The following is a 26843-nucleotide window of genomic DNA, read 5'->3' as shown; positions in this document are numbered from 1 at the left end:
TGGAATCATTGAAAGAACGCTTATAGCGGACAAAGATATATTGCAGCAGCTCAGGACTATTCAGATAGCTATTCATAGCAATCAAATCTAAATTATATATCCTCATATCTTATAACTGGTACGTTACGGCTGAGCCCCCATTTCTAGCCTCCCTATGACCTGAAGCAGCGACGAGCGACTACGCCTAAGCCATAGTATTGTCTACGCTCAACGCGTCCTACGATCGATTACATGGGGACATGACCGAAGCTTACGAAGTATCAGCTTAAACCAAAAAAAAAACAGAGAGAAGTTTACAAATCAATTGAATAATTATATAATAGCTAGAGACGCTCCCGCGTAGTATATATATTACCGTAATCCGGCCCTAAGAACTCTAGCATTCTCTCCCACGATTGTCTAGCCCTACGAGTGTACTGCGCTGGGATTTCTCTGTCTTCATAAAACAACATATAGCTAAAGGCTTCCAGGCTCACCCATCCCTTATACTTCAACTGACGGATGATAACGTCTAAAATAGGTTCGATAGGCAAGTAGGCCCCTCGATTATGCTCAAACGCAAACAGCCGCGCATTTCTTGACCAGCTCATCCTATCAGGCTGCTCTTCACGGTAGAATTGATGGCCACGTATAAGCGGCGAAGCAAGCCTTTCGGCATCGCCAACCTGAATGTAGAATATCTTTCCCACGTCGAGATTCTCGGCCATTGTTTTAAGAGTAGCAGCCAGGTCGGCGTCGCCCGTTTGACGACGCCCGGACTCTGCCGTCGGATCGCCCCAGACCCGTGCCGCGATATGGAACGTGTCCAGGCAGAGGCCGAGGTTGGGCATATTCACCTTCTTGACAACTTCCCACGTTCCCTCCCAGGTGTTAATGTGGGTGCCCCAGGAGACGCCCTCATAAGCGAGCCTGATGACTGGCGACTCGTTCATCCCAAGCCGGGCGGCCTCGGCCAAGTCTGCTGTGATCATATCGAGGTCTCCGCTAGCACCTTGCTGTAGGAAGTTGCTTGGAATTTGGATGAGATCGGTTCTCAGCGCGTGAGCTAGGCGGAACCAAAACTGCAATTTCTCCAGGGCAGCAGCTCGGGCATGCTTGCTCTCCAGGCCCTCGAAGAAGCCGAATGGCTGAAGACAGATGACGGCAATTCCATGCTGGTCACATAAAATTCTCGTTTGCTGGGCGGCAAGCAAGATATTGGTGTTGCTGAGGCCTCCTGGGAGGGTGCTGGCATGGTGCTCGAGACACTCATAAAAGACCTCGACGCCTTTGAAGGAGTGGGCGGCGGCCTGTTCGACCTTCTTGAAGAGCGAGTGACCTGCCGAAGCCCGGCCAAGCGAGACGGTTGCGATAGCGGGCACGAGACTCATGACGTCCTATTCAACAACGAACACATGGAGTAGTGGATGGCGTGGGCAGGGCCGGTACCGGGTTTGAGGACAGATGATGAGATGTCCTGGCAGTCTGTTGAACAATTTGACGTGGTGCTATCTTATCAGAAGATAGAAAGAACATTGCAACAGCCGAAAACTTCGATCTTGTTTGTAGGTACCTATATAGCTTCGGGGAAGTTCCCTTGCCATTTCAATTATATCAGACTCTGGAGTCTCATAGATGGGTAACATCAGGCGATTGTATTCCTTTATCTGCCCGGCTAACCATATAAGCGCCGGGGATTCGCTCTCCCGTCCCACCCTCAGCCTCCACAACGTCCAACCGTATTATTAATGTATGTAATTTCCGAGGGCTGAGTCATGTATAATCGGAGGTTGGTAACATGAAGTAGAAACCCGCCGCTATACTTGGCTTACCGATATCGATATCTAGGTACCCAGCTGACGGATATCTCTCAACCCATCAGCCAGGCCTACGCTACTACTATTCAAATTCAACCAGCGATCTTTGGACTTTGGGGGGTTACCCATGGATTCCAGGGAAATTCAAGACACCGGCCATGGCCAGCTCTACCTCCTCGGCCACGACATCTCCCACTCCCACTCGCCACGCTTCCACAATGCCATGTACGCCGCCCTCTCGCTACCGTGGCGTCTGGACCTGCTTGATACAACTGAGGCTCAAGACCTCTCCCCCCTGATGAAGATGCCCTCCTTTGTGGGCGCCTCCGTCACCATGCCGCACAAGGTTGCCATCACGAAGCTAGTTGACTCTATGACCGAGGCTGCGAGGACGGTCCAGGCAGTCAACACCATCTTCGTCCGGACGGACCCGGACTCGGGGGTCAGGAAGTACATAGGGACTAACACGGACTGCATTGGCATCCGTGATTCCATCGTCCACAACTACGGCACCCTAGCTGAGGCCGGCAGGGGGCGTCCCGCCGTCGTGCTCGGTGGTGGAGGTGCAAGTCGGGCAGCAATCTACGCGCTGAGCAAGCTTATGGGTGCCAGCGAGATCTTTCTCGTCAATCGGGATGCTGTGGAGCTTCGGCAGGTGGTGGCGGATCTCGCCGCCGTGGGGTTCACAGCGAAATGCACCAGCGTCATCATGCCCGAGGAGGCACAGAGTCTGCCATCTCCGGGCATTATCGTCGGTGCCGTTCCCGACGTGCCACCTAGCACTGAGGCTGAGAGGAGGGTGCGTGCAGTCATGGCGGCGTTTTTGGACAAGCCCGTCAAGGGCGTGCTACTTGACATGTGCTACCATCCGTCCCCCGAGACGCAGCTTATGGTGCTAGCGAGGCGGAGTGGCTGGAGCGTTGTGAATGGGACTGAGGCGTTTCTGTATCAGGCTGTTGCCCAGGACTCGTTGTGGACCCAAAGGCCTGCTGATGAGCTGCCGGTCGAGGCTGCTAGGGCTGCTCTACCTTCTAGTCATATTTAGCTATATTGCAAGGGGTGACAAAGAGGGACAAGGAACGCGAGTGTGATGTAGTAAGACCACTGTAACAACCATTGTGTATTATTACATCTGCCCCTGGCACTGTGCCAGCTTCGCCCTGACCACCTCTCTCGCCTCTTCATCGTCGTCGCCCAGAGCTTCGTAGTCCCGCAGTGCCGCGACATGCATTAAACCGCGTGGCAGGTGCCGGCCCGTGAAAAGCTCAAACTGGGCGCTCGCTTGAGCCGCCAGGTTCTCCAGCCCGTCGACAGGGACCCAACCACGGTCTCGGTGCGCTGGATGACGCACCTGGCGCAGCAGGGCTGTCATGATGGGCCGGTAGTTGAGGTCGAGGACGACACCCCCCGTAGGGCTCCGCATCCACGAAGTTGGCAGCGTAACGTTAGCGCCAGGCTGAGAGCCGACGCGTGAAGCAGGCACGCACGATATGACAATGGTCGGCGGGGCCAAGTCGACATACCACGGGCAATCTCGCGACTCCAAGACCCGGACTTGGAACCTTGGGTTGTTACATGCGTGGCCGTCGTCGTCGGCGCGCGGTACCGGCCCTGCCCGAGCACCAAACAGATCCAGGTTCGGACCCACCAACTTATGAGACGGCTCGAGTCCTCCAAAGTGCTGCGCCAGCATCGAAGCTTTCGAAATCGTGCGGTTGTATATGGCCACGTACCTCACGCCCATTTGTAACAGCGCGTAGAGCGCCGCCCGTGCCATGCCTCCTGCCCCGATGACCAAGGCCGTTGTCTTGGCCGTGATAGCATTGGCAGGCGACAAGTTTGGCAAGACGCAGCGCGCCATGCCGATCCAGTCTGTGTTCTCGCCGTATAGTCCGATGATGGGCCCGGGACGGCACCGGTCCCTCCAAAAGGCCGATGGGGCCGTCTCCGTACCATCAAAGTCGGCGCCGGCGCGCATGGGGATGAGCGTGTTGATGGCCCCAATGTTTCTCGCATGCGTGCTCAGAGCGCGGACAAAGGGTGAGACGGTGAGCTTGTACCCCTGGGCGATGCTGATACCGCCTAGATATGGCTCCTGCACCAATTGATGCATCCTGTCCAGGCTCGACATGGGCCACCGCTCGAAGCTGTGAGGCATGCCAAAGAACTCATAGCCGGCCGTGTGCACGGACGGGGAGAGGCTGTACGTGACATCGACGCCGATGATACTGAACTTCATGGGTTCCCAGACAGAGAGGGCAAACTGGGCACTCTGCGAGCCACGGATTGTCAGCTCTGCCCCTGCTGGTGGCAGTCCGTTTCCTCCCAGACCATCGACGGTGACTGGCATGAGGACCTGGTTTAGGTGCTGTGATGGTCGTCCGAGGATTCCCTGGTTGTACGCCGAGAGGAATGGCCTGGGGGCCGGCGATCTGGTGGCCTCAACAGCGAAGCTCACGGCGGCCAGGTTATCATGAGCGTCTTGAGCCTCCTGCGTCAGTCGAACGCCGGCTATTCCGACATATTTTGCCTTGTTATACATGGCCCAGCGCTCCTCCTTTGACCAGCCGTCAAATCCAGGCGTGTCGTCGTGGAAGGCGCCTATGAGCAGGGTTTGACCAGCAGCCGCCACGATCTGCGACAGCTGATCCTCCGGGATGTTGAGGCTTATGGTCATGTAGTCTACCCCAAGCCGGATGCCATGATTCAGGAGATTTACGTAACGCTGGTAGCTCTCATGCTCGGTCTGCGAGTTAGGAAGTTTCACATGGTACACCAAAGGCCCGTCGAAGAAGCGCACCAAGATGGCCACGGCCCGGCCGATATCATCCATCAAGCTGTCATTTGCCTCGGCCGCATCAATCACGAGCTGGCAGACATCAGCACCGCAATTCAGCCACCGCACCTGGAAATCGGCGCGGTTGATGTGCTCTAGTGGCAGAGAGAGCAGGTATGTTAATGGAGACCGCGAGGGGGGCAGTAAAAGCCCGTCGTCTCGAGGGTTGGGCCTCCGCCTCCCAGATATGTTTCCCGCAAATTGAACAAACGCCATCTCTAGCCTTTTGAGACGGAGTGATGGCATCTCGGGCTCGGCAATGGTGGCCACGTCGTTCTCGTCCATGTTGTGGAATTCAAAGTTGGAACACGCTCTGTAGATTCGATTCCCCAGCTCCAGGAGCCTTTTAACCTTGGACGCATCCGTGACCCGAAGGTACCTCTGCACGGCGGCTGAGCTGCGTGTGATGTGGATGACTGGGTGAGTTGCAGCATACTGCTGGAGTAGCAAAAGGCCCGTCTCTTGGAGGAAGTCAGCGGGCCAGATAATAGCGTGTCCTCTCGAGTACGTTGCCAGTATCTCCTCGAGTTGCCTTGTGGTGTCTGGTGTTCCATTCGACGGCTGGGTTAGTCGGAGGTAATCCACCACGTCGATAGGCTTCACATCGAAATAGCTCTGTGCAATAACAGCTAGGCTCGACTTGCCGGTGCCTCTGGCTCCAACGAGCACGATCGAGGCGTTCACCTCAAAAGGGAGTGCCCCATTCGAGCCTGCTAGGGATGTTGAGCGGCCATGCATCCTCATCTTGCCGATACAGCCATGGGTATGCGCATTGCGGGGAGAATTGGGACCGCGTAGGCGCGCAGGGAAAGCAGAAACGCTGGAATCTCCATATGGCCGTTCATCATGATGATCCCAGTATGGATCATGTCAGGTCAAGACGACGGCTGGGTTCATGTCGTGACTGGCGCGGCGTTGTGCTTTTCCGGAGGAGCAGGGGGTGTAGGGGGTTGGTGGGGAGGGACCAACTAGTTCGAGCGTGTGACTGGCACATTAGTAATTCAAGATATTGCGAGCAAAAAGGGTCCTTAGTGCTGATGGAAACAAAGTGGCACCGCGACTGCCCGGCTCTCGCGAGTTGCACATGAATTGATGACGGGCGGGGAGGCTATTGTCCTCGCTCTGTCTTGGCAGTCTTGAGTCTTGCCTCGAGTCTCGAGCCAGGGGCGGGATATGAACATGAACATTGAAGATGCTAAGGGATCTCGCACCATGAATTCTGATGCCAACGTATAATCTCGCAAATTGAAATTTGCAACGACCTGTCACGATCCTTGGGCCTCAGTCATGGACATGGACCCTCAGCCCGTCCGGAGAAAGCGCCAGCGACCAGACCATGACCAGACGGACGCAGCTCACGATGCCCCCGACGGATCCGATGGGCGATCAGCGAAGCGCGTCTCTCGTGCCTGCGACTACTGTCGCTCCAAGAAGAATCGGTGCGATGATGCCCGGCCGTCGTGCCAGTCGTGTGTCGATGCTGGCGTCCAGTGCACGTACGGATCACGGACTAAGAAGAGGGGCCTCCCGACCGGCTACGTGCGTATCCTCGAGACGCTGTGGGCCTTGGTCTTTGAAACAGTGCCCGGTGCTGCCGAGACAACCCTGGTGCTGCTCCGTTCCGTCGGGCTCGAGGCCAACAGCGACTATCGCATTACGCCGTACAGCAACCTCGTTCCGCCCAGCACCTCGCTCCACCACGTGTGGATGGAGAGTGCGGTGCGTGACGAGATTGACCGCCGCGTTGCCGAGCTCGAGGCCGACGATAGGCTGGGCCAGAGGACGAGGCAGGAAATCGAAGAGGTCAGGGATACCCATCCAACACGACCGACACGTCCTTGGGCTCTCCCGGCCCAGATGTGCGCCAGGGTCTCGTCTATATCCTCAGCAGACGCATTACCAGAGCCTCCAGATCTACCGCCGGAGCTACCGGATGACCCCTGGGCCCTGCTGGCCATCTACACAAAGTATAGCAGTTGCTGCTTCCCCATTGTGCCCAAACACGATGTGGTTCGCCTTCTCTCATCTTATCAGGATGGCTCGAGCTGTACGAGTGGAGAAATGTCCGTTCTATGGGCAGCTTTTGCTGTAGCCTCGTCTCTATCGCCAGAGCAAGAGTTTGACTCTGAATCCTCAGTACACAAGAGTAGCTCTCATAGTTATCGTGTTGCCCTTGGTATGATGCCACAAGACGATGAAATGCTCTCCCTCGACCACGCGAGGGCGCTACTACTACTCAGCATCGCCAGCATGCATCGTGCCAAATGGAAGGTTGCCTACCTAATTGTTGGCCGGGCTGTGAGGACTCTACTGCTGCTCCGTTCATATTGCAGCGACCTACAAACATCAAATCGGCCCTTCTTGGGCGCCTTCATCCTCGACACGCTCACGTCCGCCTACGTCGGGGCCGCTCCTCATTTGGCTTCGCAGCTCATAGACGAGGCACTCTGTTTTAAAATAGATGGTCCTGAAGAATGGGATCAGGGATCCTGGGAGTGTACTGATATTCAGCGTCCGACACGTGCCCTGAGCATATTCACCCACCTTGCCAAGGTCGTGGCCATCCTCAACGAAACCATAACAAGTCCACCCTCCTCCTCGCCAGGCCGCCAAGCCCTGGCCTTGGATGAATGGCGCCATCAGCTTCCGAAGTACTGCTCTTCGGACAATACCACTAGACCTTCAACACCACCAGTGGCAAACCTTCTCCTCATTTACGATGCCGTTGCCCAGTACATTATATCAGTCAATGGGGGTAGCTCGACCCGACATGCGACCGAACCATGTGCGAGAGCATCATACAGCCAGGCGTTTGGCCGCTTCGTTTCACGAGGTGTTTTGGACTTTCACCACAAGCTATGCTCATGGACAGTGGCGCATCAGGGAGACATCCGTACGCGTATTAATGAAGAAGCGCATGTGATTCATGACGCCTTCGATGTTGGCCCAGCCCCGGTCCACCCTGGACCTTGCCGTCGCCCTCAGCCTTTTCCCATCCATGTCTCCGACCTGGCCAACGATAGTCGCCAACACGCATCCCCCACCAGTAATTCTCTCCCCCACGACCCTGGCTTCGCTGAGCCAGTAGCAGCGCCAGCAACGCAGCCTTGTATAATGGGCGATACAGGCGGTCAGACCTTTGTCGACTACCTCACCCCAGGATCCAGTTCAATGGGTAGCAGTGCCTTATTCCAGGGCCCTGAGAGTGGTATTCTCAACATGAACCCGGCCCCTATGGCACCCAGCGTCGACGATGCCAGGGCAATCCAGAGCCTTCTAAAGGAGTTGGCTACGCAGGAGACGGGCTACGGGCCTCTCACATCAAATTTTATGCACGACTTGGGGTTCTTCGACGCAGGATTGCTGCCAGAAGACGTGGACCTGTAGTATAATACAGCTTTGAGTATTTGACCATCAACAATACGTGCACAGAGTCATGTCCAAACTGGTCAAACAAGTAGTTTGTTTTCGATTAGAAAGTTTTCCACTTCGGCATTGACCCTCTTCGCGTCCTCCATGAACAAAAAATGTCCCACCCCTGACAGCTCACGCACCTCCAGCCTGGGCATATGGTGATACCAATATCCATCGGTCGTGGCTCCCGGAGCCGCGAGCTGGAGCGCGGGGATGGAAAATGTCGTCTCCCACGGCAAGGCATGTGGCTGTGACTCGGTCGTACACGCCGACACGCGCACATGCCTGGGCGTCGCCATCATGACGCCTCGCACCATATCCCGGACCGAGGTCGGCGTGCTGTCGGCGAAGAGCTCGTCAACCTTTCTGATAAAGTTGATGTCCTCGAAGCGGTGCTCGCCGAGCTCCCTTCGCTCGGCCATGGTCAAGTAGTTCTCGGGCATCTGCCAGAACGAGTCGAGGTAGACGATACCGGCGACCACATCTGGAAAGAGCCGCAGGAGCATGGTCGAGACAGGCCCTCCCATGCTGTGCGCAATGAGGACCGCGCGGCAGACCCTCTCGGCCTGGATGACGGCGCCAACGGCCCGGGCAAAGAGCTCGAGGTTGTAATCTGCATCGGCAGGTCTGTCGCTATCACCGTGCCCGGGGAGGTCGATGAGGATGGAATGGTGCTTGGTATACAGCGGATCTTGGTACAACCATAGCGCCTTGCTGCAAGTCCAGCCGTGAACGAAGACCAAAGCTTGGTTGCCTGTGCCGTATGTGTCGTAGGTGACCTTAATACCCTGGAAGTTGATTGACCTGACGACCGCCTCTTTCTGTTGGCCGGCACACGCCTGCTGTGAGCCCATGTTGCTCCTCTTTCGAGTCCTCCGAGTCCTAGCCACGGCCGCAGTTATGAGAAGATTAGACCGAAAGGCGATTTGCCTATTTTGAGGCGAGCACTTGGTCCTTCGTTACATATACTCGATTGACAAGCGGCCCTAACGGGAGACGGGGACTTCGGAGCCCGGCCGCTAACGGACACATCGCCAGTCTTGACAATTTGAGTACAAAGGTCAGCAAGTGCAGAGGATATGGATTCATTGGATTCCCGCTCCCAGCGGCTAACCGTTTACCCGCGTGCCACGACGTGCTAAAGTGGGCTTTTCCGACGCCAGCAGGCGGACCAGCATGTCACTAGATAAGAATGTCAATGACTTCACGCCATTTAAGATGTATTATTGGTAATGCCATTGATTTGGGCCTTTGAACGTAGCATATTGATGTCATAGTTGTCCGACACTGCATTTGTTACGAGGGCATGATTTATAAGACACTGCGCACGAGTTTATCTCAACTCATATCATAAATGTGCTACATCTGCCAGATAAATAAATAAAAAACAATACAGACCAATCCCGGCAAACATAAATCTTTTTTATTTCACTCAGGGCTCTTTGGCTTAGAACCTTGAACGTTCCAGGCTCCCAGGCTAAAATACCCACGCCCACAATACTAACCATGGCACCAGCCCGCAAGATCCGGGTTGCCCTCATCGGACTCAATGCACCCTTTGCCGGAACTCCGACGGGTACCAACTGGGCCGCCGCAGGCCATCTCCCCTACCTGACCTCGTCTGACAGGTACGAGCTTGTGGCCCTGCAAAATAGCTCGGCCGAGCGTGCGTCGAAAGCCATCGAGGCCTATGGCCTGGATCCCAATACTGTCAAAGCCTACGGCACTCCACAGGGTACGTCTGGGCACTGCATGCATCTGCGATCCATCTCCTATTCTGACTGGGAACCAGACATTGCCGCTGACCCCGACGTGGACCTCGTCGTGAGCTGTATCCGCGTCGACCGCCATCTCGACTCGCTCCTACCGGCTATCAAGGCTGGCAAGGACGTCTTTGTCGAGTGGCCAGTCGAGGCCAACCTCGCCAAGGTAAGAGAGTTGGCCGCCCTCGCCAAAGCCCACGGGAGCAGGAACGTCGTTGGACTGCAGGGAAGATACAACCCCCTGGCACGCAAGCTCAGGGAGATCATCGCGCGCGGCGACATTGGCCAGCTCGAGAGCAGCACGGTGGTCGGCCAGGCATATGGTGGAGCCTCTCTTCCTGCGCCCATCGACTATTTTGCCAACAGAAAGATTGGCGGCAGCTTGCACACCATCATCTTTTCTCACTCGATGGAGTTTATCATGGAAGGTATGGTTTACGTTCTGGAGTGCTCAAACACATCTTGTCGGAGCCAACATGACAATATCCACTGACACTCTCCGCCCCCCTAACTAGTTCTCGGTGATATCTCGCACCACCGTTCATTCCTGGTCAACCAACATCCCACCGTGTCCATCATCGACCCCATCACCCACCAGGTGGTGGACAAGGCGCGGCCAAACGACTCCCCTACCCACATCGTACTCAATGCAATGCTTTCCTCTGGGACGGCGCTCACATACACGCTCCGCGGAGACAATGCGTCCTCTCCCACCATCAAGGCACCGGCCGGCGGAAAACCTCGGATGCCAACGCTGGACTGGCGAATCTTTGGTACCACGGGCCAGATCCGCGTCACCAGCTATGACGACATGGTCAACACGTGGTCGTTGAACCGGGATGCGGACCATCTCAAGGTAGAGGTATACAACGCTCAGACAGACACCCTCACTGAGCTCGACGTCGTCGAGGACGACTTTGAGAAACTGCCAGAGACAGCGCGCAACATGGCACGGCTATATGAGGCCTTTGCGTCTGCAAGGGCTGGGGATGATGTGTGGTACCCAGATTTTGACTACGGAGTTAAGAAACATCAGCTCATCGACGCTATGTACAAGGAAAATGACATGGAATGACGAGCCAAAGTATTCAATTTTCCTCGACCACCATACCGGGACCGGTGGTGGAAGAGGTTGCTATAGGGTATGATACAATTGCGCACTGGACCGCAATCCACGATGCTTCTAGCCAAATATTAAAACCTGTTGTAATCTGCCAAACTCTATGTCCAAAGTATATACCATATGTATGTAGTAAGCTTCTAAGAAACCATGAACACGATCTATCCATCCATCGTCGCGGTCTGCCAGGGAACGCTAATGTAATCATAGCATTTGGGGAGCTTCAACTTGCCTTAGCAGATTACGAAAATTATTAATCCACTACAGCCCGGGGACTGGTAAGGCTACTAGACCGGACTGAGAAAGGGCCTGTGATTAATAGACAAGTACTTGGCGTGAAGTTGAAGTGGCTAGGCCGGGGAAGCACTATTCCGGCGCTGCGCGGGGATCAACGGAACCGTAGACATGGAACTGGGACAGACGCCTCGCAGATTTGTCTCTGGAGTCCCCGGACTTCCCCAGTCCCCACAGTCATCTCCATACTCAAAGGTCTAGCACCCAAGCACAGCCCACAGGGTCCCGGATGGATATCAAAGGAGACTCGAGGTTTGTACTCGTTCCCATGCACCAAATATTATATAAGTATCCCGTTCATTGTGCTTGCCACCAGACTCATCCACTCTTCAAATTTCTTTTCCATAATGGCTGAACCGGTGTCAATCTCGTGGACCCTTGTCCTCTACTACTGCACTCCCATATCCATCACGGGATTTGCCTATGGCTGGGAAGTTGGATCTATGGGCGGCATCCTGGCCATGCCTCAGTTCCTCGACTACTTTGGTACCCCAAGCGCCTTCTTCCAGGGTCTTATGACGGTGTGCTTGATTGCGGGAGAGATTGTAGGGTCCCTTCTCATAGGGCTCTTTATATCGGATCGCCTCGGCCGCCGCAAGACGATTATGGTGACGGTTGTTCTTTACACCGTCGGGCAGGCTATTCTCGTGGCCGCACAGAACCGGGCCATGTTCATTGCTGGAAGGGTGCTCAACGGAGTCGGGGCGGGCCCCTTGTTCCAGACCATGTCCTTGTAAGCATCTCTCTTACCGGTATGACGTGGAACTTGAACTGATCATCGGCTTCGTACATGCAGCTACACGGCCGAGATCGCACCCGCCCACATCCGCGGCCGAGTAACTGCAACTCTCAACTTGGGTATCGCGGTTGGGGTTCTTGTGGCCTACTGGGTCCAATACGGCGCCTTGAACATCAGCGGCACGGCTTCGTGGCGTCTCTGCTTTGCGCTGCAGCTCGTCCCCGGTGTTATGATTGGGCTCTTCACCATGTCCCGCCCAGAGTCTCCCCGGTGGCTCTTTCAACACGGTTTCGAGGACAAGGCCACCCAGGTTCTGGCGAAGCTCCACGGTAAAGGCGACACCGACAACCCTATTGTGCGGGCCGAGGTGGAAGAGATCAAGGCCGTCGTCGGCTTGGAATCCTCACCGGCTTCCCCGTCGTACCTGAAACTCCTATTTGGGAGAGACTTTCGCCGTCGCACTCTCCTCGCCATGGGAATACAGACGATGCAGCAGCTCTCGGGCGGAAACATTGTGCTTTACTATGCCGCCAAGGTGTTCTCGCAGACAGGTCAGGCCGGGCCCGAGGCGTCGCTTCTCGCCAACGGCATCAGCTCGGCCGTCCTGGTTGTGGGCACTTTCTCTTTGACCATGATGCTCGACTTTTACGGGCGCCGAAAGCCCATCTTCCTCGGTCACGCATGTATGGGTGTCTGTCTTGTAATCGTGGCCAGCATCCTTGTCCGCTATGGCGCGCCGCACTTCGAGGAGACGACTCAATCGGTCGAGTTTAGCTTCGCCAATGCCTCAGCCGGCCGCGCGGCGCTGGCCTTTATTTTTCTCTTCCAGTTCTTTTTCGGTGCTCTTAATAGCTGCATTCCCTGGACGTACCAGAGCGAGGTATTCCCCATCGCGGCGCGTGCCCGCGGCACCTCGCTCTCGACTTCGATGAACTATATGACCAACTTCTGGCTAGGGCTTTACATCCCCGAGGCGCTCAACGCCGCGTCGTGGAAGGTGTACTATATCTTCGGTGGCATTAACTTCCTGTGCGCCCTCCTTGGCTACCTGTTCTTCCCCGAGACGGCTACGCGGACGCTAGAGGAGCTGGACCTTCTCTTTACTCGCGACCGAAATGTATTTGTCTTCCTCGAGAGTGATGCAACCACCCGTCGGCCGATGCTCCAGAATAAGCTTGTCAGGGATGATACGCCCGCTGTGGTAGACGATTTACGTAAACAGCTCGCGTAATTAGAAAACGAAGCGGTAGAATAATATCACAGGGCGGTTTCGGGTTTAGGTTTGCTAGGGCACGGATCAAACTTGATAGAATTTTACACGATCAGAAATTCTGCGATATAAATAACAGTACCAATGTTATTGGCTTGATTTATTTGATTGCAAGTAGCAGCTATGACCTCGAGTACATATAAGAGGAATCATCGACTATTTTTTTTCTATCAATACGATTAATTCTCTAAAAGCTATCATGAAAACCATAATAGATCTGAAAGAAATATATATAAAGAGAATATAAAATATAGTAGAACTGTGCCTGAAACATAATAAATAATAGCCCATATTCAATCTAGCTAAGGAGGTTCAAGAACCCAGAACTAAGGGTGGTATAATTTCAAATATACTCAGCGAGGTCCGGGACTAATATTTCTTTTCATTTTTACACATAAACAATAACAATCATTCTTTCCTAGCCCACGAGAATTTCTTATCCTATGCCTCTGACTTTCCGTATATAATCACTCCAATTTACTCGCCGTGACTCTGGCCCTCCTGACCCTGGCTAGTGAATGCTGGCAACCTTTTAGAAACCTGTTCCCAACCTTCGGTTCCGGAAATAAGATTCTTAGTGGCTTCTATAATCTCATCCTCTGAAGCTCGCACTTGTATAGTAGAGTCCCTTTCTCTCAGGGTGATCGTTCCATCACTGAGGGTATCGAAGTCTACCGTGATACCAAGAGGTGTTCCGAGCTCGTCATTTCTCGCATACCGCTTCCCAATAGAAACTCCAGAGGCATCAACGTTATTGGCAATACCAAGAGCTCGCAGGCGGCTAGCAAGAGACTTGACAACGGGCCGGAAGCTTGGGTTGTGCGAGAGCGGAACAATGAGCACCTTTGTGGGCGCGACAAGAATTGGTAATGAAAGAACCTTTCAAAAATTAGCAAGAGGTAATCAGGGCTCAGGACTTGGACCTACCTGTCTAGCAGTATCCTGCGGTCGGTGCCAGAACACGTGCTCGAGCACACTGTATAGTATACGACCAATTCCAAAAGATGGCTCAATGACGTTGGGGATATATTCCCGCGTGTTTTCAACACGTGTGACTTTTTTGATAGAGCAGATTTCTGATGACAGCTCAACTGATGTTTTGCCATCGCTCAGTAGCTCAGTAGGAACAGTGATAACAGCTTTTCTCGCTAGTTCAGCTGCTAGCCCCTTGAGCGTGTCCTGATGTAGTGAAGCTACTGCCGTCTCGATCTTCTTGGCATCCTTCTTGAATAGAGGGCCGACAAGCTTCTTTTGCAGACTGAATTTCCATTCTGTAACCTCCAGGGGCACGGAGCGCGCTTCCTTGACCACAAGAGGAGTGCCAGTCGCCTTCGAATGAACTGACAGGTCATATGCGCTTCGATCAGCGCACCCCACACACTCAATCCAACCATAGCTAGTGAGTAGCTCCGCGTCCCAGCAATCACAGGCGTAGTGCGCCATTTCGTTAGCAAGATGCTGCCTGAATCGCAGCTTGGTTTTGTCAACGCCAATCTTGGCAAGGAAGAGATACACGCGGGCAAGGAAATATCCCAACGTCTCGTTATCCACGAGTTTCGTCTCCACCGCGTTGCTGATAGACAGGGTCGTCAAGGTGGTCTTACCAGATAGCTGAGTGTTCCTATCCAAGAAGGGTAGTTCAATATCAGCTACCTCAGAGAAACGTTCATGACGCTTGTTTCCCTCCGGGTCAACAAAATGTTCAATCTCTGCCATAAGGAACTCTCTAACTCTCAAGAGCCCAGAACGCGGTGATATCTCGTTGCGATATGACTTGCCGATGCAAGCAGATGCAAAGGGCATAGTACCCTGGCAGAAATCCAAGAGTTTGCGGAAGTTCAAAAACTGACCCTGGGCGGTTTCTGGCCTCAAATACACTGGCGACGCAGCACTTGGGCCGATCGTAGACTGGAACATGAGATTGAAGGCAATAGGATCTTGCACTTCGCCATTTCCGTTCGGGTTTCTGATATCGAATTTCTTGATGAGCTCGCCGAGTGCAGGTCCGTCATAGTTGTCAATCTATTTCTCGTTGAGAACGATAAATGTCAGCCCTTAGAAACCCTAGGGAGGGGCACGTAAAGAGAGGACGTGCCTTGGCCAGAATCTCGCCGAACTCCTTTTCCGTTTCATCGTCCAGCTTGTCCGCTTTGTTCTTCCCATCAGCGGTGCGCGCACGGCTCTTCTCCAGCCTTGTCTCCAAAACAGACTCAACGAGATGGTCGGCACGGAGATACTCGCCCTTGACAGGGTCCTTGCACATCCAATCGGCAAATTTGTCAACATGGCCGCTGGTTTTTAAGACTGGCTCCGGCGTGATGACAGTCGTATCAATCTCCAACATATTCTCTTCGATAACGAAGTGCTTTCGCCATTCATTGACGATGTTATTCAGCAGACTACAGCCCGGAGGGCCGTAGTCGAAGAGACCTCGATTGTCGCCCTGAAAGTTGGGTGCGGTGCGATAAATCTCGAACGCTTCGGTGTAGAACAATCGCCGCTTGAGCAGGGCCTCAAACTGGGCCCGAATAAACGGTTGCCCGTTCAGCGTCCTTGTGGCGTTTGTCATAGTCGATGGCGGCGTTAGCGTTGGTGTTGGGGTTTGTGAGCAAAGTGCAATTGCCAGTCAGTATATGTAAGGAAGAGTGCAGCTACGGATACTTGGGGGAAACAAAAAGAGGGGGGAACAGGATGGATCGAAGCCAGCCAACAGCCCCAAGTATTCAAATGGGGGCCTGAACAATCGCATTTTCGCGTTGAGTCATCTTCCGATCGCGGGAAACCCAACACGCCTGCTATACGGATTAGGCGTTCAACCAAAAAGGTATCAAAAAGCCTTGATGGATTTTTCTAAGAGAGATACGGCCTCACTGTAGCCTTTTATATGATAAGAGACTCGATATACGTTCCTTCCCGCGCGCAGAACGTATACGTAATACCTATACTGGCCGGAGACTTTCCATTGACGACATGTACCCAAGAGAGAGACTCGATTGTCTGCCACACAGCAATTTGTTCCATGCTCTGTGTCATCCCCCCCTCCCCAGACCCGCCCTCTTCAATCTCAAGTACCCGCTCAACCACCCTAGCAGCAGAGATGCTATCCCAAACCGCCTCCCGTATTGGTTGCCGTCGCAAGATACTCAAGACCTCGCGTCGGACCGCGGGATGCCGGCATTTGACCCCGATTATATAAAGCGCGGGAACAATTTCAATCTTCGGCGTAAAAGTTAGCTTTAACGAACCCGAATACCGCTCATGTGCCACCGCTAAATCGCCAGCCAAGGCCACGCATTGCTGGAACTGGGGCAGGAAGTCATCATACTCCAGTTCCCTGCCAGGTCCGTAAATACGGAGAAGACTCCATGTGATAGTATGTTGTAGGCGCAGCAGTGATACGAGCGGGTAAATTTCAGAGTCTGTCTCAAAGGAGCTGCGTTGTTGCAGCATGTTTTAGAAAAGACTCGACCACGTTTCCAGCTGCCCGAGAATGATATCCTGAATTGACGAAGATGACGGTAGCATCTTAATAATCAGGGACATTTGCTGCTCCATATTGCGTAGTCTCATTACTCGAGCGACGAGGATCTGGAGGTCGTCGGCGGCTTGGTCAAGAGACCGAAAGGCACTGTCGGAGGGTGGAAGCTGGGACATGAATGTCTATTGGGTGTCGGTTGGGATCCAATCGACCAGGAATGTTACAGCCTGCATGTCGAGACGGCGGATCTATCTTGTGACCTGGCAGATAAGCGTACGAAACCCTAACGGTTTGGCATCGTCAAAAGTCCTGTTGTTATTCATTATAGCCTTGTCGACGTTATGTGAGAGCTCCACACCTCCGCGTAGGTGCTTCCGTGCTTGTACATAGTTGCCTGCCAGATGATCAAAGCAGATGAAGAGATAGCAGACTAGAAGAGTGACGGCTGTTATTTCGGTGCTATCACCACTTTTCTGGTTCAGGAGAAGTTGAATGGCCCTGTTATAGTACAGCAAGGGAGCCTCATCCGGTAGCCAGTCTTTCAAGGATTGTGGTTGATGCACACGGTCGCTAGAATCGCGATCCAGCCAGTTTCGGTGGACCAAGGCAAGAGCAATGGCGGCATACCGCACTGATGGCACTGTTTGGGAGAAGAACATGAGAGAGTTCCGCCATGATTCGCAGGGGTAGTATTCATTCAGATGCTTGATCGAAATATACTCGAAAAAGCACATTGCCTCTGCCTGAGCTGACCCAGTCATTGGTAAGGTCATAAACGGTCCAGGATTCTGCAAAATGAGGCCATGGTATTTCGCGGGCCATTTTTTTTGGCTGATACGGACTGACCGTGGTGAAAGAGTGGTAACTGTCGCAGCTCTCTGCTCTTATGACATTTTCGTTGTGATAATGACTTGATTCAATCTCGGTCTTCTCGGCCTTCAAATCGAGAGGCATTTCACTGTAACCGTCACAGGTGCGACCTGTGGAATGGCACTCGACGCATGAAGGCCGGGGCAGATCGCATTTTACTCGTCTTATCCTAATAGGTGCCCCGAGGTTGACTGTGAGCTTTTGAGTCTTTAATTGATGGCTCTATAACAATACACAGAGTCAATACTCACTTGCAAGTCTAACAACCTAATCTCGACTTTGGAGGGCGCATTTCCTCATCACTAGGTGCCGCTAGGCAAAACGTTGCCATAGTTGACCACTAGAGGTAAAAGCATGATAAAGGTTTGTATAAAGAAAGAAATGTAGGATAATCATTTCTGTTCTAGCGGATTACATTAGGTATATGGTCGAGGACGATGCTAATCGACTATCATAGCCACGGTGAAGGGGGAGGTCCCAATGTTATAGGTATATAAACGAGGTCTCTCTGTCCCTAAATACTTTTCATCCAAAATCAACACCATGCAGCGAGCCATTATACTCGCCACCCTCGCCATATTACCTATCATCGTAGTCCCTAGTCTTGAGATGATACTTGCTGTGAGCTCTGATACGCGGCCCAAATCGGTAAAAGACCCAGGGTAAGGGGGCCATGATCAAAGCCACAAAAGCAAGGACGCTGGTGGCCCATGACACGCCTAGTGCATGGTACATATGTCTTGCAAAGAGGGGAAAGACTGCTCCAAACAGAGAACGCAGAACTGCATTGGCAGCCAGTGCACTAGCCCCAAAAGGGCCGTAACAATCGGTCAGATATGACGTGATGCCAAGGAAGAGCAGGATCAAGCAGAATCCAAAGGGGATACCCGCGATAATGCCGGAACTCCAGTGCACCGGAGGCGATGCCGTCCACGCAAACCAAAAGAGGCTGATGGGCATCAGCCAAGAGATGACAGCCAGATGGGGCAGGCGAGCTTCCGGATGAGGGCCGCCGAGTCGGCGAGTATAGATGGCGTAGATCCGGTTAACATAGTAGGACCCCAGAGTCGCCACCGCCATGCCGACACCAATGCCGAGAAAGGAGAGACTGGAAATGCCAGCGGGCCAACCACGTGTCTCTCTATAGACAACCGGATATGCCGTAAAGTCTAGATACAGAATCCCGTATACGAAAGCCATATACAAGGACAGAAGAAACAGGATGGGCTCGGTGAAGAGCATCATCCATGGCCGAGTGAGGGTCGTATATAGCTTCTCCTTGACAGGAGTACTGTGGCTAATGGAGCCATCGCCCGACATTATGCGCATCTTGGTAGTTTTGTCCTGTAGGAGCTTTGGCTGATAAGTTTCCGGTAGAAACACCAGCATGGCGACGTAACAGGCCGCACTGAGGATCAACACCACCCAAAAGTTCCACCTCCACGAGGTGTATTGGCAGATGAATCCCCCAACTATTGGTGCGATGACTGGTCCGAGGAAACTGGCCGCTGAGAATAAGCCCAGTGGCAGTGAGCGATTGTCCTGCGCCCAGATATCCGTTAAGGAGCCCCCCGCATTGGTGACAGTCGGAGACCCGAAGAAACCCGACAAGAGACGGAGGACCAGCATCGAAGCTATGTTGGGGGCGAGAGCGCACCCGATCTGGAACAATACGAACAGGCCTAGAACAACCCTGAAGATAGTATTCCGGCCCCTGTACGTCACGTTACATTAAATTCAAGGCCACTATGCAGCATGTTATGTTGTTGGTTGTAGACATACCAGGTTTCAGAAAGAGGAGCAAAGATGAGCGGACCCAAAGCGAACCCCAGCAAGAACGTAGTGACTCCTAAGATGGCCACCGTAGTTGAGCAACTATACTCGTCGGCGATGGAAGTGATGGCGGCTGTGTAGATGCTAGAGCAAAAGGCAATTGTCGCCGTCATTAATACTAAAATCCACGTGCAGATCCCTATTAGAAGAATGGTCAGATTTGTCTTTTTGTGTCGCGGCGGCTGCGGCTAGATCTGTCATCAACTCTTCTCTCCTCGGGCGTACATTTCTTGCTTGCCGACCAGTTCCTGGGTGACTCGTGTTCATCTAGCTGTACTGGCTGCTCCCGTGGTCCCTGCCCTGGCTCCCCCTCGTAATTGACAGCCCCAAAGTTCTCGACATCCGTTTTGCATGGGGAGTTGAAGATAGGTGTGCTCATGGCGGTAGAGGGATGAGGTTGACAATCGGCCGGCTGATGACCCGAGAAAGCGGGCCAACACAGAGTAATATAATCACGTTGAGGAAAGCATGAAATTGATCTCGCGCGGGAAAGTATTTTTCCTCAACTGGCTAATCTTGCCCGGTTTTAGTCTGCATGGATGAGGGGATGTTATTGTATGTACTATGAACTTGTGTGAATACTTACATTAGTAATTCCAACGGTTGCGCGAGACAAGCTGTCATAACAAGGGCGTATAAGTCCTGTAAGCGCGTATGCAGTTATGAGGCTCCGATTGGTTATAAATATGGCCCAATATGGAAGAATAATACCTCGCCCATGCCCTGGAGAAGTCAGAACGAATCATGATAGCAGGGATCGATCCGTTAGATCCGGGACCGAGCCGTGTTGGCCTTTCCCGTCCCCCGTACCGGCCAACCCCTTCTCTATGCCGGAGAGTCGAGATGGGATAACCACCCCCAAGACTAGTGGATGCGTTGCACAAAACGCCACATTCGGCCGACAATGACCAACCTCGTGCCCTATGGAGGAGCAAGTGCTGCGGAGCGCCTACTACAAACCCTCGTATAAGGTTGGCCCCTACTTCTGGACGCGCTTCTGGGGGAACCTGCCCGGTCCTTGCTTCGGAGGCCAGAGTATTACCGATCCCAGGTTGTGCTGGATTACCCACCCATTTAATGACTTGGGTGGCGCAGGGGCGACTCATCCATCCCATTCCTCTTCGCGACTATGTGCAATATGCGTGTGTGCTAGAATCTAACAGCTACTCTCACAATAAGAAACCCCAGCTTTTCGACCACCAAAACAGGGCTAGTTGGATAAGAACGGGAAATAGCCTTTCGAGCCGGAATATCTCCATGTTTAGATGAGCCTTGGAAATAACCAAGCCTAGTACTCCGACATTATATTTATTCCCAAAGCCTTCGCTATAGAGCGCCATAGTTTCGTCTACTCGTTTGTGATCTATACCTGCCACCAAATTACTAGGGAGGCTTATGTTTTCCAATTGTCTTCTTATAGCTTCGACAGCTTTATTCTTAAAATCCTAGCCACATTTTAAGCCCATGCGTATATGTCTCGCGAGGAGGGGTACCGCGACGACCTCATCTCTATCAATGATCTGCATATTCGCCAAGATAGTAGTCTTTTCAATAAAGAATTTAATCTATTATATAATACATTAGAAGCGACAGGACCATTGGCTCAAGGGCTGCTAAAGATATGAATATAGGGTCTATTTACTACTGCTTCCCTAAATCAATCGTCTTCTCATGTATCCCAATATACAATAATTCTCCTCAAGTTATAATGAGTCCGATACCGCCTTTAATTTGATTAGCTGTTGGGTGCCTATCCCAGTCTCCTCCCCATATAGGGCCCGTCTGATAGTTAAAGAGGTAGAAGTGCAATTGGCCGTCGCCCCTAGCAAACTCGAGCTCTTCCAAGAAGAGGTGGTTATGGTAAGTTGTTAGGGCATTGAAAACGTCAGCCCCGTTCTATGATGTCGCGATCGTTAATCTCTTTCTAACTATACGGAAGCTTGGCTGAACTCACCGACTTTGCAAAGATAAGCGCGTCATTTATAAGCACCGTCAGTCTCTCTTGAAGATCTGACTTCTTACGGCTGAAACCTACTTCCGAGGCGTAGTAGTTGAGGTAGGCGACTTTGATAGATTTATGTTTGGGGTCTTTCAATGTCAAGGTCTCTACGACGTAAAAGGAAACAAACTCTGTGATAGCAAATGTATCAGGATCCTCAACAACGTAGGTCCAGATAAATTCACCAGCAGATGAATCCGTCGCACCCATTAGCCAATGCTGTACCTCTTCTTGTGATGGTAATATAGCAAGATCGAAGTGTTTCAGATACCGGTTGAGGAGGTCATGTACACGCGGTAAATCCTGAACTGTCATGGGACGTATTCCCTCAATCCTGGGCTCTGTTGGAAGAGCCAGTCTCTGTATTTCAGCATTTTTAGTCGAGCCGGGAGGCATAGCCGCAAAGCCCACTTCGTACAGTTTTAACCAGTCTATTGGCCGATGGTAATAGCGGGCTGTCGCAACTGGCTTTGGGAGAACAGCAGCCGAGGTATAGGCAGCCTGGTATATGCCGTCCTGGTAGCATCTTCGTGTCATCTCTTTTATCAAGACAGGAGTAAGGCGGCGACGTCTCAGAGAGGTGTGAATACACAGGTAGTCAATCACGGTGACCCGAAGCTTTTTCTGTCTGACAGTGATGGTCGCAGGGATGCCACAAATGCAGGCAACCAACTCCTTGGATTCTGAAGCACGAATTCCGACATGCCAGTTCTTGATATATCCAGGCGGTTGCCAGGCGCTGTAGCAATCAGTGGACTGGTCACCAAAGCCCACGAAATGGAATTCTTACTATTTCAAAAAGTTCTTGGAATATAGAAACCGAAATTCATTCTCGGAATCCTCAACATAGTGGCCTGCTAGGAGATGGAAAACCTCATCCAGATGGGACACGTCGTCCAAATCCAGAGTCGCCCACTCATATCCTGGGAGCAGCTTCTCCGGCTCTGGGGGAATGTCTGCCGGATTGATGCGCCGTACAGGGCCATCGACTGTCGGGTTGGAGCTGTTAAACTGCGAGACGGGCTGTGTCTTCCAAAACTTGTAGGATGCCATTCTTGTGCAGAGAAATAGTGAGATTGAGGTTTGGGCCTCCTCCGTCTTGCTGAAGCAGGGGAAGAGGGAGCAAGTGGGGTTAAACTGGCATCATGAAGTGACTTATGTCACGTGCTGTCGTGTTGCCTCTCCAATAAGAGGGTTGCAAGCTGCAAACGAAGCTGAAAGTGCGTCCCCTCTCACATCATCAGGCCACATGTATCAGGAGTCGGCCCAGCTGCAATGACTAAGAATCGCGGGGTTAGGCATCAATGACGATCAAGAACGTAAAGAACAGCCGAAAGGGGGCCCTGGAGAAAAGCGTGGATTCGTTATACAATTGGCTTTTAACCCCTCAAGTTGATCAAATTCTCCTTGCGTTATAACGATCCAACAGCTATCAACTCAGGACCAATCTACATCGGTCACGTGTCTGACACCACGACTTTCAGCCTCACTGCCCAGTTGGCCACTTGAATAACCTCCTTTGTCTGTGCACATATGCTCTGTTGCTGACAAGTGCATTACCCATAAGTGAGCGCCGGCTGCCATGGACTCTAAGCCCACCATTGCCAGGGAGGGTCTGTCAGTCGTTGTGGCCCCTGCAGAGCCGACGTCGGAGTATGATTTACAAATGAAGCTATACATAAATAAGAAGGCTAATTCAAGAGCAGCATTGTATTTGTGCATGGATTGCAAGGACACCCTGAGAAGACCTGGACATTCCGCGGCTCGTCACAAGCCCAAAAGAAATTCAGCCTCTTTCGACACAAGAAAAACGAGCCAGAACCGCCAAGTAGCATATTTTGGCCCTTGGAGCTGTTATCGAGAGATCCTAGGTTGCAAACAGCGCGGATCCTCACATATGGATACGACTCCGTCGTCTCCAACTTCTTTGGGCCTCACAACCAACAAAACATTTCGAGACATGGAAACGACTTGATGGTTGCACTTCAGCAGGAGAGGCGAGCCCAAGTAAGACCATGAGCCTACCAGCAGGCATAATACTAATATGGGATAAGCCAAATCGCCCACTCATTTTTGTCGCGCACAGCCTAGGGGGGATTCTAGTCAAGGTGGTACGTCAACGGCGTGCACTCATACCCATCGGACATGCTAACTTTTTCAGGCTCTCGTCAAGTCCAAGGGCTCTCGTCAACCCAAGCTACTGCCCATCTTCGAGTCCACGAAGGGTATCGTTTTCCTTGGAACCCCACACTCCGGAAGCAACTCTGCTGCTTGGGGACTACTAGTTACCAACTTGGCTAAATTCGCCATGCAAGGGTCCAATCAGAGGGTGTTGCGAGGGTTGACCCCAAATAGTGAACTTCTTGAAACCCTTGCTGAGCAATTCCGCCAGCTTTTGGACGAGGGCACTTTCTCAGTGCATTCGTTTTACGAGACCCAGGCCATGTCGACCATCTACGGAATCGAAGATAAAGTCAGTAGCACAGTTCATCAAACGATCACTATCTGATATATGTGATAGGTTGTTCCGTATAACTCTGCAATTTTAGGAGACGTTAAACGAGAGACCATCATGGGTATCAACGCGGATCATCGTGGAATCTGCAAGTTTGGAAGTTTCAACGACCCAGGATATAAAGCGGTAATTGGAGCAATCATGGACTACCTTGACGTCTCTCCCAGTAGAGGTAATGATCTCCTTTTGAATTGAGTGGTTGAACTGACCAACTAATTCACAAATATGACAGAGTCTGAACTCGACAAAAGGTCCATTTTACAACAACAGCCGTCATCTTCAAAGGAGGACGTTGATTCTTTCGCCGCGGAAACTCAAACTCTGGTTGCATCGCCATACGCGAACGCATATTCTGGCGAACGTAGCCTTGCTCCAGCGACGGCCTTTGAAACCTGGCATAGCCATAGTGAGCCAGGAATATTTGAAACACTAGCATGATACAGATACTCACATGGGCATGCAGCGTCACTCGCGGCCGTCGAAACGGACCAGATTTTCCGCTACTTATCGCATATTGGCTTGTCCGATGCAGAGCTCAGGGAACACAGACGCTTATCAATCTCAAACGAAGAGATAGATTTGTCCGCAAAGCTCGGGTGGTTCTTTGAAAACCCAGATTTCACCGACTGGGATGGCAACAAGTCAACAACAATCCTCCAGCTCGGTGGACAAAGAAAAGATGAAAACTGGACCATTGTTTCTGAGCTTTCAAGGCTGCTAGAGAATCGCGGGTCCAAATACGTCTGCTTTTCGCCATCGTTTTCGGAGCCTGAGGCAAGTAGAAGACTCAAGCCACTGGAGCAAGGTCACCGCATTTTCAGAGCAGTCATATCTCAGCTCGCTGAGGGCGACATGTCAATCTTATTAAATCTTGTAGGGCATGAAGCCATGCATGAGATGCTACGGCCACAGCCTTTAGCCCAAGACATGTCCATTCTAAAAAGCCTAGCTCGACTGTTGTATCACCTTCTCGTGGGACAGCAAGACGACCGCCTCTACGTTCTCATTGATGGATTGGACATATTAGGCCACGAAATAGGAAGATTTATGGATGAGTTGCTGTTACTATTGGATAGGTTGAGGGAACCCGAGATAGCTAACCCACAGCAGCCTGTTGTCAAGATCTTTATCAGCACGCCCCCACATACCAGACCGAGAACCTCGGATCAGAGGACGAGGACCGCCAAAATTATTTACATCGAAAAGAACAAGGAGATGCAAGGTTTGTGTAGAAAGTCTCAACATTTATCGTCAACCATACTGAAACCCCATTAGACTGTCTTCAGACGCTCTACGCAACAGACTTCAATGCACGGCCACGAACAATTCAGGATCCAGACTCTAGCACCTGCCATTGGCTAGAGGAAGATGAACATTATGCAAAATGGGCATCTTCTGATGAATCTAGTCTACTCCTCATTCAGGGGAAACCTGGAAGCGGCAAGTCGACCCTCGCAAAGAGTATCGTCAAGGCAGTCAGGGACTCGAAATACTTCGAAGAACCATTGGTTGCCTTCTTCTTCTACTCTTACCGTGGGGGTCAAAGAGAGACGAGTCACACCATCATGCTCCAATCCATTCTCTATCAGCTACTCAGTCAAGAACCCGATTTCTTCCCAGCTTTCCGTGAACAGTATCGTGCTCAGCGACGAGCGGGGAGCGGTACGGTTCGTTGGGTTTTGCGTGATTTGATTGAGATTTTCGTTACCTTGTCTCGTATAAAGCGGGATGGAAGAATAGTAGTCCTTCTGGATGCCATGGACGAGTCAGATGACCATGAACTACCCTTGATCCTGAGGTCTATGGCATCTAACTGCTCTACCAAATCCCAGAGCGTCTTCAAAGGCGTCATGACAACTCGGCCGTTGCCAAGAAAGGCTGCCGGTCTAGACTTGGACAAACTCACTGACTTCTCACTGGTCATGGAGAACAAGAATCGAGCAGACATCGAGAAGTTTGTAGACCAGGAGGTCGGGCAAATCCTTGAAGACGCCATGAGTACAGAGGAGGATGTTGATTCCACTGTTTTTGATGGCATCAAAGACTACATCAAAGAGCACGCGGAAGGCGTCTTTCTGTGGGTTGATCTAGTTCTGAGGGAGTTCAAGAGCCTTTCGGAAGAGGGGTTCAGCAAATCTCAACTTGATCAGCTCAAAACCATGTTGCCGCCCAAGTTGACAGATGTCTACCGCCAGATTACGGAGCGACTTGCCAAGAATCGACCGAATGAGATCCTGCAGGGACGGAAGCTCCTTGAGCTTGCAGCTTTTTCGCTACAACGACTGAGACTGGAAGAGATCGGAGATGCCATGATTATTCCCTCGTATCCAGAGGCTGAGCAGTTTATTCCCAGCATCCAAATCCTGGATGACCGAGTACGATTCCTGACACGGCGCATCAGGATGGTCTGTGGTGACCTTCTAGAGATCAGAAGACCGTTTGTCCAGCTGGTCCATGAAAGTGTCCGAGACTTTCTGTTGAATGAGGATCAGATTGCTGCGCCCTTCTACATGTCCGCGGAGCAAGGGAATGACGAGGTCACGTCCATATACACACGATATCTTGCCTGGTCCCTATCGCCAAATTTTCTCGATACTGTAGGCATTACGAAAGCCGAGGTATCACAATGGGAACAGCACAACTACGAGACATTTCTCGAGTTGCTTGAAGACCGCCCTCTGCTAAACTATGTTCTCTCTTCATTGCCCGAACACCTGAAATTAACAACCCACGAAGGAATCAAGGACGAGTTTAGCTGTGTGCTTAGAGATCTTGAACAGTCAGAGCCAGTTCGCTATTTATTACTGGATTCTGAGTTCTCATCACTTCTTACTCCTGCCTCGGATGACGAAGCTGCAGAGGCTTCCCATTTTCGTTTCAAGGCCTTAGTTTTGGCAGCAAGACTCGGCTACGTGA

The 26843-nt window shown here is 52.1% G+C and overlaps 9 protein-coding genes across 9 annotated transcripts; 4 read left to right on the top strand and 5 right to left on the bottom strand.

Moving 5' to 3' along the window:
- Window positions 1-399: 399 nt before the first annotated feature.
- ACO1O0_003755 (sugar phosphate isomerase/epimerase family protein) lies at window positions 400-1370 on the bottom strand (the record flags this gene model as incomplete). Its single annotated transcript, XM_083193198.1, has 2 exons — window positions 400-405; window positions 477-1370. 2 exons carry the CDS (start codon window positions 1368-1370, stop codon window positions 400-402), a joined length of 900 nt encoding a protein of 299 aa, XP_083052255.1.
- A 553-nt stretch (window positions 1371-1923) lies between these two features.
- Window positions 1924-2841, top strand: ACO1O0_003754 (shikimate dehydrogenase family protein; the record flags this gene model as incomplete). The annotated part of the gene is made up of 1 exon (XM_083193197.1): window positions 1924-2841. One exon carries the CDS (start codon window positions 1924-1926, stop codon window positions 2839-2841), a length of 918 nt encoding a protein of 305 aa, XP_083052254.1.
- Window positions 2842-2922: 81 nt separating this feature from the next.
- Window positions 2923-5376, bottom strand: ACO1O0_003753 (uncharacterized protein; the record flags this gene model as incomplete). The annotated part of the gene is made up of 2 exons (XM_083193196.1): window positions 2923-5029; window positions 5141-5376. The coding sequence occupies 2 exons, from the start codon at window positions 5374-5376 to the stop codon at window positions 2923-2925; spliced, it is 2343 nt and encodes a 780-aa protein (XP_083052253.1).
- Window positions 5377-8178: 2802 nt separating this feature from the next.
- ACO1O0_003752 (alpha/beta fold hydrolase) lies at window positions 8179-8900 on the bottom strand (the record flags this gene model as incomplete). Its single annotated transcript, XM_083193195.1, has 3 exons — window positions 8179-8246; window positions 8312-8659; window positions 8687-8900. The coding sequence occupies 3 exons, from the start codon at window positions 8898-8900 to the stop codon at window positions 8179-8181; spliced, it is 630 nt and encodes a 209-aa protein (XP_083052252.1).
- A 652-nt stretch (window positions 8901-9552) lies between these two features.
- ACO1O0_003751 (Gfo/Idh/MocA family protein) lies at window positions 9553-10884 on the top strand (the record flags this gene model as incomplete). The annotated part of the gene is made up of 3 exons (XM_083193194.1): window positions 9553-9781; window positions 9839-10237; window positions 10325-10884. The coding sequence occupies 3 exons, from the start codon at window positions 9553-9555 to the stop codon at window positions 10882-10884; spliced, it is 1188 nt and encodes a 395-aa protein (XP_083052251.1).
- A 1064-nt stretch (window positions 10885-11948) lies between these two features.
- On the top strand, window positions 11949-13193 carry HGT1_2 (high affinity glucose transporter; the record flags this gene model as incomplete). Its single annotated transcript, XM_083193193.1, has 2 exons — window positions 11949-11956; window positions 12020-13193. The coding sequence occupies 2 exons, from the start codon at window positions 11949-11951 to the stop codon at window positions 13191-13193; spliced, it is 1182 nt and encodes a 393-aa protein (XP_083052250.1).
- A 516-nt stretch (window positions 13194-13709) lies between these two features.
- Window positions 13710-15801, bottom strand: ACO1O0_003749 (uncharacterized protein; the record flags this gene model as incomplete). The annotated part of the gene is made up of 3 exons (XM_083193192.1): window positions 13710-14111; window positions 14160-15198; window positions 15311-15801. The coding sequence occupies 3 exons, from the start codon at window positions 15799-15801 to the stop codon at window positions 13710-13712; spliced, it is 1932 nt and encodes a 643-aa protein (XP_083052249.1).
- A 2358-nt stretch (window positions 15802-18159) lies between these two features.
- Window positions 18160-18909, bottom strand: ACO1O0_003748 (uncharacterized protein; the record flags this gene model as incomplete). Its single annotated transcript, XM_083193191.1, has 1 exon — window positions 18160-18909. The coding sequence occupies one exon, from the start codon at window positions 18907-18909 to the stop codon at window positions 18160-18162; it is 750 nt and encodes a 249-aa protein (XP_083052248.1).
- Window positions 18910-25142: 6233 nt separating this feature from the next.
- Window positions 25143-26843, top strand: ACO1O0_003747 (uncharacterized protein; the record flags this gene model as incomplete). The annotated part of the gene is made up of 3 exons (XM_083193190.1): window positions 25143-25149; window positions 25203-26716; window positions 26826-26843. 3 exons carry the CDS (start codon window positions 25143-25145, stop codon window positions 26841-26843), a joined length of 1539 nt encoding a protein of 512 aa, XP_083052247.1.

Source organism: Amphichorda felina (assembly GCF_050947745.1).
Source record: "Amphichorda felina strain 45539 chromosome Unknown scaffold_3, whole genome shotgun sequence".
NCBI lineage: Eukaryota > Fungi > Ascomycota > Sordariomycetes > Hypocreales > Bionectriaceae > Amphichorda > Amphichorda felina.
This window is presented reverse-complemented; position numbering and strand designations above follow the sequence as displayed.